General features: G+C 37.0%; 1 protein-coding gene across 5 annotated transcripts in view; it reads right to left on the reverse strand.

The window, feature by feature from the left end:
* KLHL13 (kelch like family member 13) overlaps window positions 1-17087 on the reverse strand; it is a 218866-nt gene that overhangs the window by 118262 nt on the left and 83517 nt on the right. The window contains exons 3-4 of one of the 5 annotated variants that reach the window (XM_055106640.1): window positions 12895-13057; window positions 12384-12457 (exon numbers count right to left, since the gene is read on the reverse strand). The exons of 3 other annotated variants lie outside the window; for them this stretch is intronic. In XM_055106640.1, coding sequence (XP_054962615.1) covers window positions 12384-12433 — 50 coding nt within the window. In that variant the 5' untranslated portion in view covers window positions 12434-12457; window positions 12895-13057. The remainder of the gene's footprint in view (window positions 1-12383; window positions 12458-12894; window positions 13058-17087) is intronic. One more of the 5 variants, XM_003814284.3, reaches the window with a different exon arrangement.

Raw genomic sequence — 17087 nt, forward strand, 5'->3', positions numbered from 1 at the left:
GCCGAGGCGGGCGGATCACGAGGTCAGGAGATCGAGACCATCCTGGCTAACACGGTGAAACCCCGTCTCTACTAAAAAAAAAATACAAAAAATTAGCCGGGCGTGGTAGCGGGCGCCTGTAATCCCAGCTACTCGGGAGGCTGAGGCAGGAGAATGGCGTGAACCCGGGAGGCGGAGCTTGCAGTGAGCCGAGATCGCGCCACGGCACTCCAGCCTGGGCGACAGAGCGAGACTCCGTCTCAAAAAAAAAAAAAAAAAAAAGTCTGGGCTTATTCCTAGAATCTATACTAAATTCAATTAGCCTACTTTACAGTCTTAAAGACTGTCACTTAATATTAAATTACTTAACTATAAGTAAGAGTTAACTGTGGGAAACAAAAGAAAACTACTCTAAACCATTTTACTGAATAAAATCACCATCCAGTAATTGTTGATAAATGGTACAGCTTCTACAGGTATTTACTGAAAGCTTACTATGTGCAAAATCCTGCATTATGTACAATACAGGATATAAAAATACATTAGATACAGCCAGTCACTCTCTGAAAGGGCTCCCTTAGGCATAAGCAAATAAAGGCTCAAATTACTTCAATGCAGAACCAAACATGATAAAATTCATTGCAGTGGTAAAGCAGTTCAGAGGCAAGAAGCTCTCCTGATCATGTGATTGGATTGATCAGATGAGGCTTTATGTAGGGTATGGAATTCAATATGGGTCTTGAGGAACAAGTAGGATTTTAATAGTCATAAACAGGAAAGGACAGTCTACGTGACATTATCAGATTAACAATTTTAAAAGAACCTTCTGACTAGAGTGTGAAGAAACGAGTTGGTTGCCAAACATTGTAAAATTCATCCCTAAGTATTTCACAAATGCATTCCCTTTCATTCATTCCCACTGCCATCACCTTTGTTCAGACTCTTTTCATTTCTTTCTTTGACTGCTACAATAGACTGATCACTGGTCTCCTAATTTTCCCATCCTCCTTCCCCAAATAATCCACACAGCCACCAAAGTGATCTTTCTAGCAGTATAAGGCAGATCACATCACTCTTCTGTTTGTAAGCTTCAGTAGATCTCTGCAGTCTGTGAAGTATGTAAACTCTTTAGCATAAACATAAAATGCTTCTTAACTTGATCCATACCTCCCTCTCCTAACTCATCTCCAGCCTTTTCTTACTTTGCTCCTTATTATTATAATTAATAATCATCTGATTTTGATTATAGCTCTGTGAATGCATCATGCTTTTTCATGCCTTCATGCATAGTAGTGCAATGTGAGATTCACATTGGACGTTATCCTAAAATTAAGATACAGCTATAGAATAATTTGAAAGTGAAAAGGCAACATGGCTAGATTTGAATTCTGAAAAGAGAACTCTAATTAGAACTTAGAGAAAAATGAACTAACCAATTGGTTATTGCAGGACGTCAGGCAAAAGATGAGAGTAGCTTGAACTAAGATGGTGGTAGTAGAGTGGAAATGGAGAGAAGTAGAAGAAACATGACTTCACTCATAAAGCCTGTCCTGACACCCCCAAGACCCGGTGTATATATGTGTTATACACAGTCAGTAGCACCCCATACGTCCTTTCAACAGCACTTAAGAAACACAATTATTTGTGTGTATTCCCCACTACACAGAAAACCATGTATTAACATTCACTGCTATATCCCTAGCACCCTACCCAGTAAGTGGCGAATAATATTTGTTAAAATGATAAAAATATGATTGTACAGTGTTTGGCACTCTTTCTCCTGTGTTGGAAATACCAGACGATATTTTATACTGTGTTTCATCTACGAAAGACTACTTTTAGAAGACTGAAACGCTGTCAGAGCATTACAGAAATGCTATTAGCTCCAGGAATGCAATCAGAAAATCCCGCCACAACAACAAACTGGTGACTCTCACCACAACGTGTCCTCCTAGACATTACCATAATGCATGCATGAGGATGTTCAGATAAGTATACTGTTTGCATCAAAGCAAACCACATGTGGCTGACTTCTCCCTATAGCTCATAAAGCACTAGAATAAAACTTCATATAGGGTAAAATATATGACGGATGATAGATTACAAGACTAAACACATGCAAGGCTAATAAGAAGTTAATGCCCTTCTACACTGACCTCCGCTCACTCTTAACTCTTTATATTTCCACCTGCCTTATTAATTTTTCATAACGATTTTCTCCGTGATATATATTTATTATCTGACCACACCACACCCCCAGAAGAAGGTCAATGAGTAGAAGAACTCATCACTTTTCATCATGCTTTTGCACGTGACAATGTTTAGTTCTTACCAATTACACAATAAGTATTTGTTGCATCATAAACAGAACAAATATAGATTTTTTACTAGTCCTTTATTTAGTAAATTAAAGAGCAATTACTACATAGCAGACAATGTACTAATAATGGAGATAAATTTCTTTCAGATATTCATTAACTTATTGAAGATTTGCTTTGCCAAATTTTTAAATATCCTACTAAATTTATGTAGAATGTATAGGACAATTTGGAAATAATGTATCTCTTCTTAGCATTCAGTCTTTTATCAAGAACCATGGTATGTATAACTCTCCATATTTAAAATGTCTTCTTTCCTGTCTCTGAGCAGAATTTTTAAATATTCATAATATAAATCCTAGACATTTTTGTTATGGCTATTATAAATTGATTGTTTTCCATTATATCTTCCAAATGGCGATTTCTGATACAGACAAAAGGTACTGTTTTTAAAAATTTTTATTTATATCCAACTATTTTTTATAACTCATTAGTTCTAGCACTAAGGGGTTGTTTTTAAGACTTAGCTTTTATAGATATACAAGCCTAACGTTTTTATTTATTTCTATTTTTATTGCATATATTTAAAGTGTACAATATGATGTTTTGGTACACATAAAGTGAAATGATTACTACAGTTAAACAAATTAATATATCCATCACCTTCCAGAGTTGCCATTTTGTGTGGTAAGAACATCTAAAATCTACTTCCTTGGCAAATTTTCAGAATACAATATATCATTATTAACCATTGTCCTCATGCCATAGATTACATCTCTAGACTTATTCACCCCACCTAACTGCAAATTTTCATGCTATGACCTTCTTCTTCCCATTTCTTCCCACTCCTGCCCCTGTGTTTCTATTTGACATTTACAAATACAGTATTTTCATGTGTTTTTTGGCTGCATAAATGTCTTCTTTTGAGAAGTGTCTGTTCATGTCCTTCGCCCACTTTTTGATGGGGTTGTTTGTTTTTTTCTTGTAAATTTGTTTGTGTTCATTGTAGATTCTGGATATTAGCCCTTTGTCAGATGAGTAGGTTGTGAAAATTTTCTCCCATTTTGTAGGTTGCCTGTTCACTCTGGTGGTAGTTTCTTTTGCTGTGCAGAAGCTCTTTAGTTTAATTAGATCCCATTTGTCAATTTTGGCTTTGGTTGCCATTGCTTTTGGTGTTTTAGACATGAAGTCCTTGCCCATGCCTATGTCCTGAATGGTAATGCCTAGGTTTTCTTCTAGGGTTTTTATGGTTTTAGGTCTAACGTTTAAGTCTTTAATCCATCTTGAATTGATTTTTGTATAAGGTGTAAGGAAGGGATCCAGTTTCAGCTTTCTACATATGGCTAGCCAGTTTTCCCAGCACCATTTATTAAATAGGGAAGCCTTTCCCCATTGCTTGTTTTTCTCCGGTTTGTCAAAGATCAGATAGTTGTAGATATGCGGCATTATTTCTGAGGGCTCTGTTCTGTTCCATTGATCTATATCTCTGTTTTGGTACCAGTACCATGCTGTTTTGGTTACTGTAGCCTCGTAGTATAGTTTGAAGTCAGGTAGTGTGATGCCTCCAGCTTTGTTCTTTTGGCTTAGGATTGACTTGGTGATGCGGGCTCTTTTTTGGTTCCATATGAACTTTAAAGTAGTTTTTTCCAATTCTGTGAAGAAAGTCATTGGTAGCTTGATGGGGATGGCATTGAATCTATAAATTACCTTGGGCAGTATGGCCATTTTCACGATATTGATTCTTCCTACCCATGAGCATGGAATGTTCTTCCATTTGTTTGTATCCTCTTTTATTTCCTTGAGCAGTGGTTTGTAGTTCTTCTTGAAGAGGTCCATCACATCCCTTGTAAGTTGGATTCCTAGGTATTTTATTCTCTTTGAAGCAATTGTGAATGGGAGTTCAGTCATGATTTGGCTCTTTGTTTGTCTGCTGTTGGTGTATAAGAATGCTTGTGATTTTTGTACATTGATTTTGTATCCTGAGACTTTGCTGAAGTTGCTTATCAGCTTAAGGAGATTTTGGGCTGAGACAATTTGGCCATCAGAGAAATGCAAATCAAAACCACAATGAGATACCATCTCACACCAGTTAGAATGGCGATCATTAAAAAGTCAGGAAACCACAGGTGCTGGAGAGGATGTGGAGAAATAGGAACACTTTTACACTGTTGGTGGGACTGTAAACTAGTTCAACCATTGTGGAAGTCAGTGTGGCCATTCCTCAGGGATCTAGAACTAGAAATACCATCTGACCCAGCCGTCCCATTACTGGGTATATACCCAAAGGATTATAGATCATGCTGCTATAAAGACCCATGCACACGTATATTTATTGCGGCACTACTCACAATAGCAAAGACTTGGAACCAACCCAAATGTCCAACAATGATAGACTGGATTAAGAAAATGTGGCACATATACACTATGGAATACTATGCAGCCATAAAAAATGATGAGTTCATGTCCTTTGTAGGGACATGGATGAAGCTAGAAACCATCATTCTCAGCAAACTATCACAAGGACAGAAAACCAAACACCGCATATTCTCACTCATAGGTGGGAACTGAACAATGAGAACACATGGACACAGGAAGGGGAACATCACACTCTGGGGACTGTTGTGGAGTGGGGGAAGGGGGGAGGGATAGCATTGGGAGATATACCTAATCCTAGATGACGAGTTAGTGGGTGCAGCGCACCAGCACGGCACATGTATACATATGTAACTAACCTGCACATTGTGCATTTGTACCCTAAAACTTAAAGTATAATAATAAAAAAAAACAGTATTTTTTGTTCGATATCTGCCTTATTTCATTTAGCATAATGTCCTCCACGTTCATCCATGTTGTTGTAAATGGCATTATCTCCTTTTTTTTATTATTATACTTTAAGTTCTAGGGTACATGTGCACAATGTGCAGGTTAGTTACATATGTATACATGTGCCATGTTGGTTTGCTGCACCCATCAACTCGTCATTTACATTAGGTATATCTCCTAATGTTATCCCTCCCCCCTACCCTTACCCCACTACAGGCCCCGGTGTGTGATGTTCCCCTTCCTGTGTCCAAGTGTTCTCATTGTTCAATTCCCACCTATGAGTGAGAACATGCGGTGTTTGGTTTTCTGTCCTTGTGATAGTTTGCTGAGAATGATGGTTTCCAGCTTCATCCATGTCCCTACAAAGGACATGAACTCATCATTTTTATGGCTGCATAGTATTCCATAGTGTATATGTGCCACATTTTCTTAATCCAGTCTATCATTGATGGGCATTTGGGTTGGTTCCAAGTCTTTGCTATTGTGAATAGTGTTGCAATAAACATACGTGTGCATGTGTCTTTATAGCAGCATGATTTATAATCCTTTGGGTATATACCCAGTAATGGGACGGCTGCGTCAAATGGTATTTCTGGTTCTAGATCCTTGAGGAATCGTCACACTGTCTTCCACAATGGTTGAACTAGTTTACAGTCCCACCAACTGTGTAAAAGTGCTCCTATTTCTCCACATCCTCTCCAGCACCTGTTGTTTCCTGACTTTTTAATGATTGCCATTCTAACTGGCATGAGATGGTATCTCATTGTGGTTTTGATTTGTATTTCTCTGATGGCCAGTGATGATGAGCATTTTTTCATGTGTCTGTTGGCTGCATAAATGTCTTCTTTTGAGAAGTGTCTGTTCATATCCTTCACCCACTTTTGATGGGGTTGATTTTTTCTTGTAAATTTGTTTAAGTTCTTTGTAGATTCTGGATATTAGCCCTTTGTCAGATGGGTAGATTGTAAAAATTTTCTCTAGGCTTTATCTCCTTTTTAAAAGACTGAATAATATCCCATTTGTGTGTGTGTGTGTGTGTGTATCACAATTTCTTTATCCAGTCATCCATTGAAAGTTGTTTCCATATCTTAGCTATTGTGTATAATGTTGCAATGAACATGAAAGTACAGATATCTCGAGGAAGTGCTAATTCCATTACTCTTGCATATATACCCAGAAGTGGGATTACTGGGTCATATGGTAGTTCTGTATTCAAGTTTTTGAGGAACTTCTATACTGTTTACCATAATGGCTGCATCATTTTATATTCCCACCAACAGTGTGTAAGGGTTCTCTTCTCTACATCCTCTCCAACACTTGCTATCATTTGTCTTTCTGATAATGGCCATCCTAATAGGTGCAAGGTGATATCTCATCATGGTTTTCATTTACATTTCCCTGATGATGTGATGTTGAGCACCTTTTTATATGCCTGTTGGCCATTTCTATGTATTATTTTTAAAAATATATCTATTCAGGTCCTTTGCTCATTTTTAAGTTGTGTTATTTGGTGTGTTTCTTTTCTACTGAGTTATGTAAGCTATGTTAAGATATTAACCCTCATCACATATATGGTTTGCAAATATTTTCTCCCAATATGTAGGCTGCCTTTTCGTTTTGTTTATTGTTTTCTTTCCCATGAAGAAGATTTTTATGTAGTCCCAACTTGTTTATTTTTGTTTCTGTTGCCTAAGCTTTTGGGGTGATATCCAAAAAAATCATTGCCAAGGCCAATATCAAGGAGTGTTTCCCTTGTGTTTTCTTTTCTTTTTTGTCAAGCTCTTCCTGATAGCTCTGATCCCTTGTGTTTACTTTCAGAAGCTTTATGATTTCAGGCCTTACACTTTGGTATTTAATCCATTTTGCGTTTATTTCTGTGTACAATGTAATATAAGGATCCAGTTTCATTCTTTTGCAAGTGGATATACAGTTTTCCCAGCACTATTTATCTTCTAGGAATTGGTAATTTTCTCTTCTTCCTTCCATTAATTATGCCTCTTTACTGATATTGGACAGAATTTATAGATATATATTCAATATTATGTTGATTGTGGGCATTCTTATTTTATTGCTGCTTAAGGAACAACTCTTATATATTACCATTAAGTGTGATGCTGAATTGTTGTTTCAGAGAGATAATTTTTTCTTATTATAAGTGCAAGTTTCTGTCACTAATCTTTTTTTTATACTTTAAGTTTTAGGGTACATGTCTTTTAAGGGCTCTTTTCTATTCTTAAAATGAGCATGTAATTGTTTTCAAACACCTTTGGATTTTCACTTTTGGTTCTCATTACATCTATGCATTCTATGAATAACTTTCACGATCTTAAACCATTCTCATGCTGGGATAAAACTTTCTTAGTCAAAAAGAGTTTATTCCCTTCATATATTCCATTTTTCTTTTTTGACGGAGTCTTGCTCTGTCACCCAGGCTGGAAGGCAGTGGCACGATCTCAGCTCACTGCAACCTCCGCCTCCCAGGTTCAGGTGATTCTCATGCCTCAGCCTCCCAAATAGCTGGAATTACAGGTGTGCACCACCATGCCCAGCTAATTTTCTTTGTATTTTTAGTAGAGACAGGATTTCACCATGTTGGCCAGGCTGGTCTTGGACGCTTAACCTCAGATAATCCACCCTCCTCAACCTCCCAAAGTGCTGTGATTCCAGATGTGAGCCTTTTCATATATTTCTGAATGTTTTTGGTTTTATTTTATTTGGAATTTGAAACTGACCCATAATTTGTATATGCATGCAAGCAATGTTTTTCTCAGGTTTTGACATTTGAACTATGCAACTTCCCATTATTTTCTATGTTCTGGATCACATTACTTAGAATCAGAATTATATTTCTTTCAAAGGGGCTTTATTTATAAGAAAGGTTACAAGAGAAGACTCAAAAGTCATTGTGTTATAAACTAGGGGCCATAAGACTAGGTCTCTCTGCAATGCCAGATTTAGCTCAAGTTATCATTCAGTTACCTTGCCATTTACAAAGGTATTAGCTTAGAATTAAAAGTACAAAGAACTTTTCTTCTGTAAAGTGGTCTTATTAATCACTTAGATCTTATGTGGAATCTAGGCCATACATTCACTTCTCTGGTTTGCAGTCAAGAATGCATTTATAATGTGAGGGCTAAAACTGCAAAACTTTTGGAAGAAAACCTCAAATTTGGAAGGGCAAAGATTTCTTGGGCAAGATACAAAAAGCACCAAGCATAACAGAAGAAAAATGATAAACTGAACTTCATTTTAAAAAGAACTACTGCTCATCAAAAGACACAAATACCAGAATTCGAGGGTAAGCCATGGACTGGAAGGAAATATTCACAGTACAAATACTTATATATCCAGAGTGAACTAAAAACTCCTAATAATCAAAATAAAATAACAACCCATTTTTAAATGGCCAAAACACTTGAACATATGCTTCTAAAATATATCCAAATAGCTAATAAACATAAGAAAACCTATTCATATCATTACACATGAGGAAAATGAAGAGTGAAAACCATAATGAGGAAGTACTACACACCCACAGATGGCTAAAATTAAAGAAGCTAACAATATCAAGTGTTAGTAAAGATTCTCACTTATTATTGGTGGGAGTATAAAATGGTACAACTATTTTCAAAAAACGTTTGGTAGTTTCTACAAATGTTAAACAACAGTAGCTTACTCTATGTCCCAGCAATTCCACTTCTAGTATACTGTAAATCCAAACAAAATGAGTGCATGTGGCCAAAATAAATTTTATACAAGAATTCTAATAACAGTTTTATGCATTATAGCCAAATGCTGGATGCAACTTAAATGACTATCAACAGGAAAATAGATAGAATAAATCGTTGCATATTTAAACAATGAAATATTACACAGCAACAATAAAGAAGGAACTACTGATACATGCAGCTATAAATTCACCATCCCCTGATCTACTCCTGTTTTCACCCAACATGGCCACATATTATCCCTGCTATGATTCCCCTATTTTCTGTATCTGTGAGCAAGTCTATTTTACAGCCCCTAAGCTGAATATTCCACCCTAGCCCAGATGATAGTACAGTAGTCCCTGCTTATGCATGGTTTCACTTTCCCCTGGTTTCAGTTACCCATGGTCAACCACATTCTAAAGAAAATATCAAATAGAAAACTCCAGGAATAAACAATTTATAAGTTTTCAATTGTGTGTCATTCTGAGTAAGATGATGAAACCTTACACTATCCTACTTCACTCCACCCCACCCACGACGGGAATTATCTCTTTGTCCAGCATCCTTGCTGTAAACGCTACCCACCCATGAGTCACTTAGTAGCCAGTTCAGTTATTAGATCAACTGCTGAGGTATTTAGTGCTTGTGTTCACGGAACCCTTATTTAACTTAATAATGGCCCATAGTGCAAGAATAGTGATACTGGTGACTTGGATATATCAAAGAGAAGCCATAAAGGGTTTCCTTTAAGTGAAAGGGTCAAAGTTCTTGACTTACAAGAGTATGTTCTCCCTCCACCAGAACACACGTTTTAACTACATAAGAAACCTGCACATCCTGCACATGTATCCCAGAACTTAAAACAAAATTAATTTTTAAAAATCACATGCTGAGGTTGCTCAGATCAACAGTAAGAAAGAAATCTGTTGGTGAAATTGTGGAGAAGGAAGAAGCAGCTTGTGCTAGTTCTGCTGTCACACTCAAACTGCAAAAGTTATGACCACAGTGTATGAAAAGTGCTTAGTTAAGATGGAAAATATTTATATTTGTGAGTAGAAGAGATGAGCAGAAATATGTTCTGATTGATGACAGTTGGATTCGGTACTATCCTCAGTTTCAGGCAACCTTGGAGCCTTGAAATGTATCCTGCATGGATAAAGGGGGACTACTGTATACATTCCAACAAACAGGCACCCATCATATTATTTCTCTAATTGGATTATTATGGAAAATTCCTTCTATGGTATCTGTCAAGTAACAGTAACTTTATATATGTTCCCTTCCTACCTCAACCTTTCCTACGTTTTCTGTTCATTTTACAACATGCCTGTATTTTCAAATACCTCGGAATTGAAAAACACAAATACTACATTTTCAAAATAATTAAATCTCACTTTTATATTTGAATAATATGAGGGATCTTCAAAAAGTTCATGCAAAATGTGTATTTTGAAAAAAACTATGCATGGATTTCAATTTTTTTGCATGAAAATAAACTCATAGTAATGTGTTATAACATGCCTGAACAGGACCCAGTTTGAAGCACTAAGAAGTATAAGACATCAGTTTGAAAAGAGCCTCTATCAAAGCAACATGAATTCTGCTAAAATTGAAGCAAGAACAAACATCAAATTTATCACAAAGTTTGGGTGGAAGAATGATGAAATCGTTGATGCTTTATGAAAAGTTTATGGGGACAATGCCCCCAAAGAAATCAGCAGTTTACAAACGGATAACTCATTTTAGAAAGGGATGAGATGATGTTAAAGATGAAGCCCTCAGCAGCAGATGATCCGAATGAATTTGCAAGGAAAAAATTAATCTTGCTCATGCCCTAATTAAAGAGGACCAGTGAATAACAGCAGACATGATACCCAACACCATAGATACCACAGTTGGTTCAGCTGACATAACTCCAACTGAGAAATTCAAGTTGAGCAAACTTTCCACTTGATGGCTACCAAAACAATTACACATAGATCAGCGGCAGACAAGAAAAGAGCTTTCAATGGAAAATTTTAAACAAGTAGGATCAAGATCCTGAAGTATTTCTTCAAAGAATTGTAACATGAAATGAAACATGGCCTTACCAGTATGATTCTGAAGACAAGCACAATCAAAGCAATGGCTAGGAAAAGGTAGAAGTAACCCAGTCAAAACAAAAGCAGACTGGTCACAAGCAAAAGTCACAACAACAGTTATTTTGGGATGATCAAGACGTTTTGCTTGAGGATTTTCAGAAGGGCCAAAGGACTATATCATCTGTTTATTATGAGAGTGTTTTGAGAAAGTTACCAAAATATTACCAGAAAAATGCCTAGGACAGCTTCAGCAGAAAGTCCTTCTTCACCATAACAATGCTTCTGCTCATTTCTCAAACAAGGGCAATTTTGTGAGAGTTTTGATGGGAAATCATTAAGCACCCATCTTACAGTACTAATTTGGCTCCTTCTGACTTCTTTTTGTTTCCTAGTCTTAAAAACCCTTTAAAGAGCACCCATTTTTCTTCACTTAATAATGTAAAAGAAACATCATTGATATGGTTAAATTCCCAGGACCCTCAGTTCTTTAAATGGCTGGTATCAACACTTGTAAAAGCAACTTGATTTGGGTGGAGCTTATATTAAGAAACAGTTTTTTTTATTTTTATCTTTTATTTCCATTTTTTCCATGAACTTTTAAAAGTTCCCTCATACTAGCTCATATATACTGCTTACTATATGCCCAGCTCACTCACTCACACCCGCTCTCTATTTTTTCTCTCTCTCCACACATACACACACACACACACACACACACACTTTCATACATCCCCCACCTTTCACACTTATTTAATCTTCACAACAACCCTGCAATGTAGGTACTATTATTAACACCATTTCATAGGTGAGGAAATTGAGGTATAGAATGACTACGAAACTTGCCCAACGCTATACCACTAGTAAGCATCAGAGCCAGGATACAGACAACTCAAACATACTATTCCAAACGTTTCATCCAAACTGTACAATCAAGCTACTGGGAATAAGACAGACTCTGTCACACCTGCAAAACAAGGCTATTTTTCTTTAAATAATAAATTTAAAATCCTAATTTGTCAGAAGAAGCTTTAAATATCTCATAGTAACTCCCTGAAAAGGTTTTAACTGGATTTTTAAATAATATAAATATATACAATCACAGGACAATCCTATTTTTAAAAATGTGTTGTTGGCACATCTATTCTTAAGCTATGGATACCTGTATTTATTCAGATATGCCTTTAAAACTAAAAATTCAAATAAATATCTCCACTGATTGTATTCCAGGTGCTCATAATTTATACCAATTATATTTTCTAAATATATTCTCTATTTTTTCATTATCTCAGGACACATTGTCACTAACATCCTCTTTATTCAATTTCTTTGTCACTTAGTCATTCTCTAATTCATTCATACAGTAAATACTTATTTTATACCAAGTATTCAACAAATATTTATTGAATGCCTGCTATGTTAGGTATATAAATAGGAAAGACGTTATATAAGTTAAACTATTTCCATAAATATACCGGTTACGAAGTATTGCAGCAACCAATTCCCCTCTATGCAGATGATCCATCACCTCTAAAAGTTGGATAATGACCTGTTCAGGAGGAAAAGAAGCCAATATTTACTATGAAGATTAACACTGGAATTTTCAACTTCTGTTTTTATAATATTTTTATACTTTTCATGGTTGAATTAAAGGAAAAATATATGCCCCTGTACTTAATGTCCATATTACATCTTAAGAAAATTAAGAAATTGAATCTTATTTAAAAAACTGAAAGTAAAAATATCTATGAAATTTAATAACGAATCACTAAATATATTGACTAAATTTCATGTGAAATCAGTAACTAATGATTATCCATGGAAAAGCAACCAAGTGGAGTAGTCCTCCCTTATCCATGGTTTGGCCTTCTGCAGTTCAAAAAATATTAAACAGAGCATTCTCAAAATAAACAATTCACATGTTTTTAAATTGCACACCATTCTGAGTGGCAGGATAAAATTTCACACTATCCTGCTGCACCTCACCTGGGATGTAAATCATCCTTTTGTGCAGTGTATCCATGCTATATATGCCACTTGTCTCCTAGCCACTTAGTAGGGGTCTCAGTTATCAAAAAAACATAGTATATATAGGGTTCGGTACTCTCCACGGTTTCAGGCATCCACTGGGGGTCTTGGAACATACCACCTGCAGACAAGAGGGACTATTTATACAGGAAATTGGAATAAACTGAGAATCAGAAGACCTAAGGAGTCTGTATGAAGTTGGGTTAGACAAGAGAAGTTAGAAGGGGGGAGCTGAGGCAAATACATGCCACATAGATACACACACATAGAGACAGCACTGATTCCCATGTTACCTCAGGAACTTGGGGTCTGAGAAGACTATAAACAGGGAACACAATTTTAGAATTGGTTGCAAAAAAATATAAGCTAGAAAGGTATAGTACTTTGAAATTCCAAAGACATAAAATAGCGGATAGAAATATTTTCTTGGCCTGCACTGAATTTTTGTTTTGGTGATTATTTTTGTAGGAAAAGAGTAGGTGAGTTTTGGTAAACTCAACTATATCTAAAATATCTACATTTTAGTAATGCCGATGTATAACACTGGGAAGGTAGAATATATTTTATGTATTTATTCTATTCGTTTCAGATATATTGGGAAGCAAAATGTATATTTTACTTAAATATCTCTTGTTAATAAAATCAATTTATTACACTGGGAAAATAAAAATGCATAATATGAAATTTAGTTTATTCATAAAGTTATGTTGGCTGGGTGCAGTGGCTCATGCCTATAATCCCAGCACTTTGGGAGGCCAAGGCGAGCAGATTGCTTCAGTCCAGGAGTTTGAGACCAGCCTGGAAAATATGACAACACCCCATCTCTATAAAAATACAAAAATTAGCTGGGCATGGTGGTATGTGCCTGTAGTCCCAGCTACTCAGAGGGCTGAGGTGGAAAGATCTCTTGAGCCCAAGAGGCAGAGGTTGCAGTGAGCCAAGATCACAGAACTGCACTCCAGCCTGGGTGGTAGAGTGAGACCCTGTCTCAAAAAATAATAATAATAAAAGAAAAGAAAAAGAAAAAAAAGTTATGTGAAGATCTAAAATAATTAAGCAAGCAGGAGGAGGGATTCTTCATTGTCGTCAGCCCTCTTCCAGCCCCTGAATTTAAGGAAAAGAAATAGAAGAGGAAAAAAAACTCTATTTATTGGGTTTTCATAATTCTAAAAAGCAAATAAATCAAATGACATCATTTATGTTTATTTGTACAATCATTTTTCTGCTTATAATTCTGTTATTACAAGTAAAGAAACTGAGTAGGTTAAATGAAATTAATATTTTACACACTCTCACATGAACTGACCTTTGATTTACCTTTTCTAAAACATGTTAAAGTGATGAGAGAATTTGAGATGTTAAAATTTTTTAATTATGTTTAGACTATACAATTATTTAGAAGATGTTGAAAAGGGAAAAATCTATATCTAGATTACTACTAGAAATCTGATAATGTAAAACTAAATAACTCATGCCCTGTTTCACTAATTGCATCTAGGATGAAACATACAGGTCCTGAAATTAGGTATGCAAATTTTCTCTTAATCTCTGCTATGGTTTGAATGTGCCCCCAAAAACGAATGTGTTGGAAACTTGACCTCAATGCAACACTGTTGGGAGGTGGGGCCTAACAGGAGGTGTTTAGCCATGGGGGCACCACCCTCATGAAGATTAATGCCATTATCATGGGAATGTGTTCCTTATAAAAGGACAAGTTCAAGTTCATCCTCCTCTTGTGTGTTCTCTCTCTCCCTCTGCCTCTTTTTGCCCTTCCAACTTCTGCCATGGGATGACACAGCAAGAAGGCCCTTGTCAGATGCCAGCCTCTTTATCTTGAACGTCCTAGCTTCCAGAACTGTGAGAAATAAATTTCTGCTCATTGTAAATCAATCTGTTATATATAAATTATAATGTACTCTGTTATAGCAGCACAAAACAGAATAACACAGTCTTCTTATTTCAACCAATCCTCCTACTGTGCCTGGATTTCTGAGTCTGGGACATTCTCATTCAGATTCTCCAGAAAATAAACTATTTGGTCTCCTGAGGAGCAGGGAGTAGGTGATAGGATATGGAACTGCAGCCACTTATCATAAAGATTTTCAACAAATAACTCATGTATCCAATCTCATGACACATTCCTGCCTTCCACAGACCAGGTACCTCCAAGTCTTAAAATATTAGGAGTTCTATGGGAAGAATTAGTTGGTTTCTCTCAGAAGTTCATGTAGAAGGAGATATTCAAGTTGAAACTTCCATTGCAATAAGTAAAAGTTAGTTTGAACCTTACATCTATCAATGCTCCTACTCCTGTTCTCTTTGTCTTATTGAGTTTTTCCATTACCTTACTCTCTTTTTCATGAAGTTAGGAAGGGAGAAGTAAACACATGTGATCAAGTTTATGTGGGATTTAACTTTAACTAAAATTTTTAGCCAGGGAACATATACAGATATATATATTTAGATATATATATATATACACATATATATTTAGTTACATATATATTTATATATTTAGTTATATATTAGTTATATATATTTAGTTATATATATATTTAGTTATGTATATATATTTAGTTATACATATATATTTAGTTATATACATATATTTACTTTTATATATATATATATATAACTAAAATTTTTAGCCAGATCATATATATAGACAAATATATATTTGAAAATTAGCGGAGGGAGCAAAGATGGCCGAATAGGAACAGCTCCGGTCTACAGCTCCCAGCGCCGAGTGACGCAGAAGACAGGTGATTTCTGCATTTCCATCTGAGGTACCGGGTTCATCTCAGTAGGGAGTGCCAGTCAGTGGGTGCAGGTCAGTGGGTGGGTGCACCGTGCGCGAGCCGAAGCAGGGCAAGACATTGCCTCACTCAGGAAGCACAAGGGGTCAGGGTGTTCCCTTTCCTAGTCAAAGAAAGGGGTGACAGAGGGCACCTGGAAAATCGCATCACTCCCACCCGAATACTGCGCTTTTCCGACGGGCTTAAAAAACGGTGCACCAGGAGATTATATCCAGCACCTGGCTCAGAGGGTCCTACGCCCACGGAGTCTCCTGATTGCTAGCACAGCAGTCTGAGATCAAACTGCAAGGCGGCAGCGAGGCTGGGGGAGGGGTGCCCGCCATTGCCCAGGCTTGCTTAGGTAAACGAAGCAGCCAGGAAGCTCGAACTGGGTGGAGCCCACCACAGCTCAAGGAGGCCTGCCTGCCTCTGCAGGCTCCACTTCTGGGGGCAGGGCACAGACAAACAAAGAGACAGCAGTAACCTCTACAGACTTAAATCTCCCTGTCTGACAGCTTTGAAGAGAACAGTGGTTCTCCCAGCACACAGCTGGAGATCTGAGAACGGGCAGACTGCCTCCTCAAGTGGGTCCCTGACCCCTGAGCAGCCTAACTGGGAGGCACCCCCCAGCAGGGGCAGCCTGACACCTCACAGGGCCAGGTACTCCAACAGACCTGCAGCTGAGGGTCCTGTCTGTTAGAAGGAAAACTAACAAACAGAAAGGACATCCACACCACAGACCCATCGGTACATCACCATCATCAAAGACCAAAAGTAGATAAAACCACAAAGATGGGGAAAAAACAGAGCAGAAAAACTGGAAACTCTAAAAAGCAGAGCGCCTCTCCTCCTCCAAAGGAACGCAGTTCCTCACCAGCAACGGAACAAAGCTGGATGGAGAATGACTTTGACGAGTTGAGAGAAGAAGGCTTCAGATGATCAAATTACTCCGAGCTAAGGGAGGAAATTCAAACCAAAGGCAAAGAAGTTGAAAACTTTGAAAAAAATTTAGAAGAATGTATAACTAGAATAACCAATACAGAGAAGTGCTTAAAGGAGCTGATGGAGCTGACAACCAAGGCTCAAGAACTACATGAAGAATGCAGTAGCCTCAGGAGCCGATGCGATCAAATGGAAGAAAGGGTATCAGCGATGGAAGATGAAATGAATGAAATGAAGTGAGAAGGGAAGTTTAGAGAAAACAGAATAAAAAGAAACAAAGCCTCCAAGAAATATGGGACTATGTGAAAAGATCAAATCTACGTCTGATTGGTGTACCTGAAGGTGACGGGGAGAATGGAACCAAGTTGGAAAACACTCTGCAGGATATTATCCAGGAGAACTTCCCCAATCTAG

The sequence above is a fragment of the Pan paniscus genome, chromosome X, assembly GCF_029289425.2.
Source record: "Pan paniscus chromosome X, NHGRI_mPanPan1-v2.0_pri, whole genome shotgun sequence".
Classification (NCBI taxonomy): domain Eukaryota; kingdom Metazoa; phylum Chordata; class Mammalia; order Primates; family Hominidae; genus Pan; species Pan paniscus.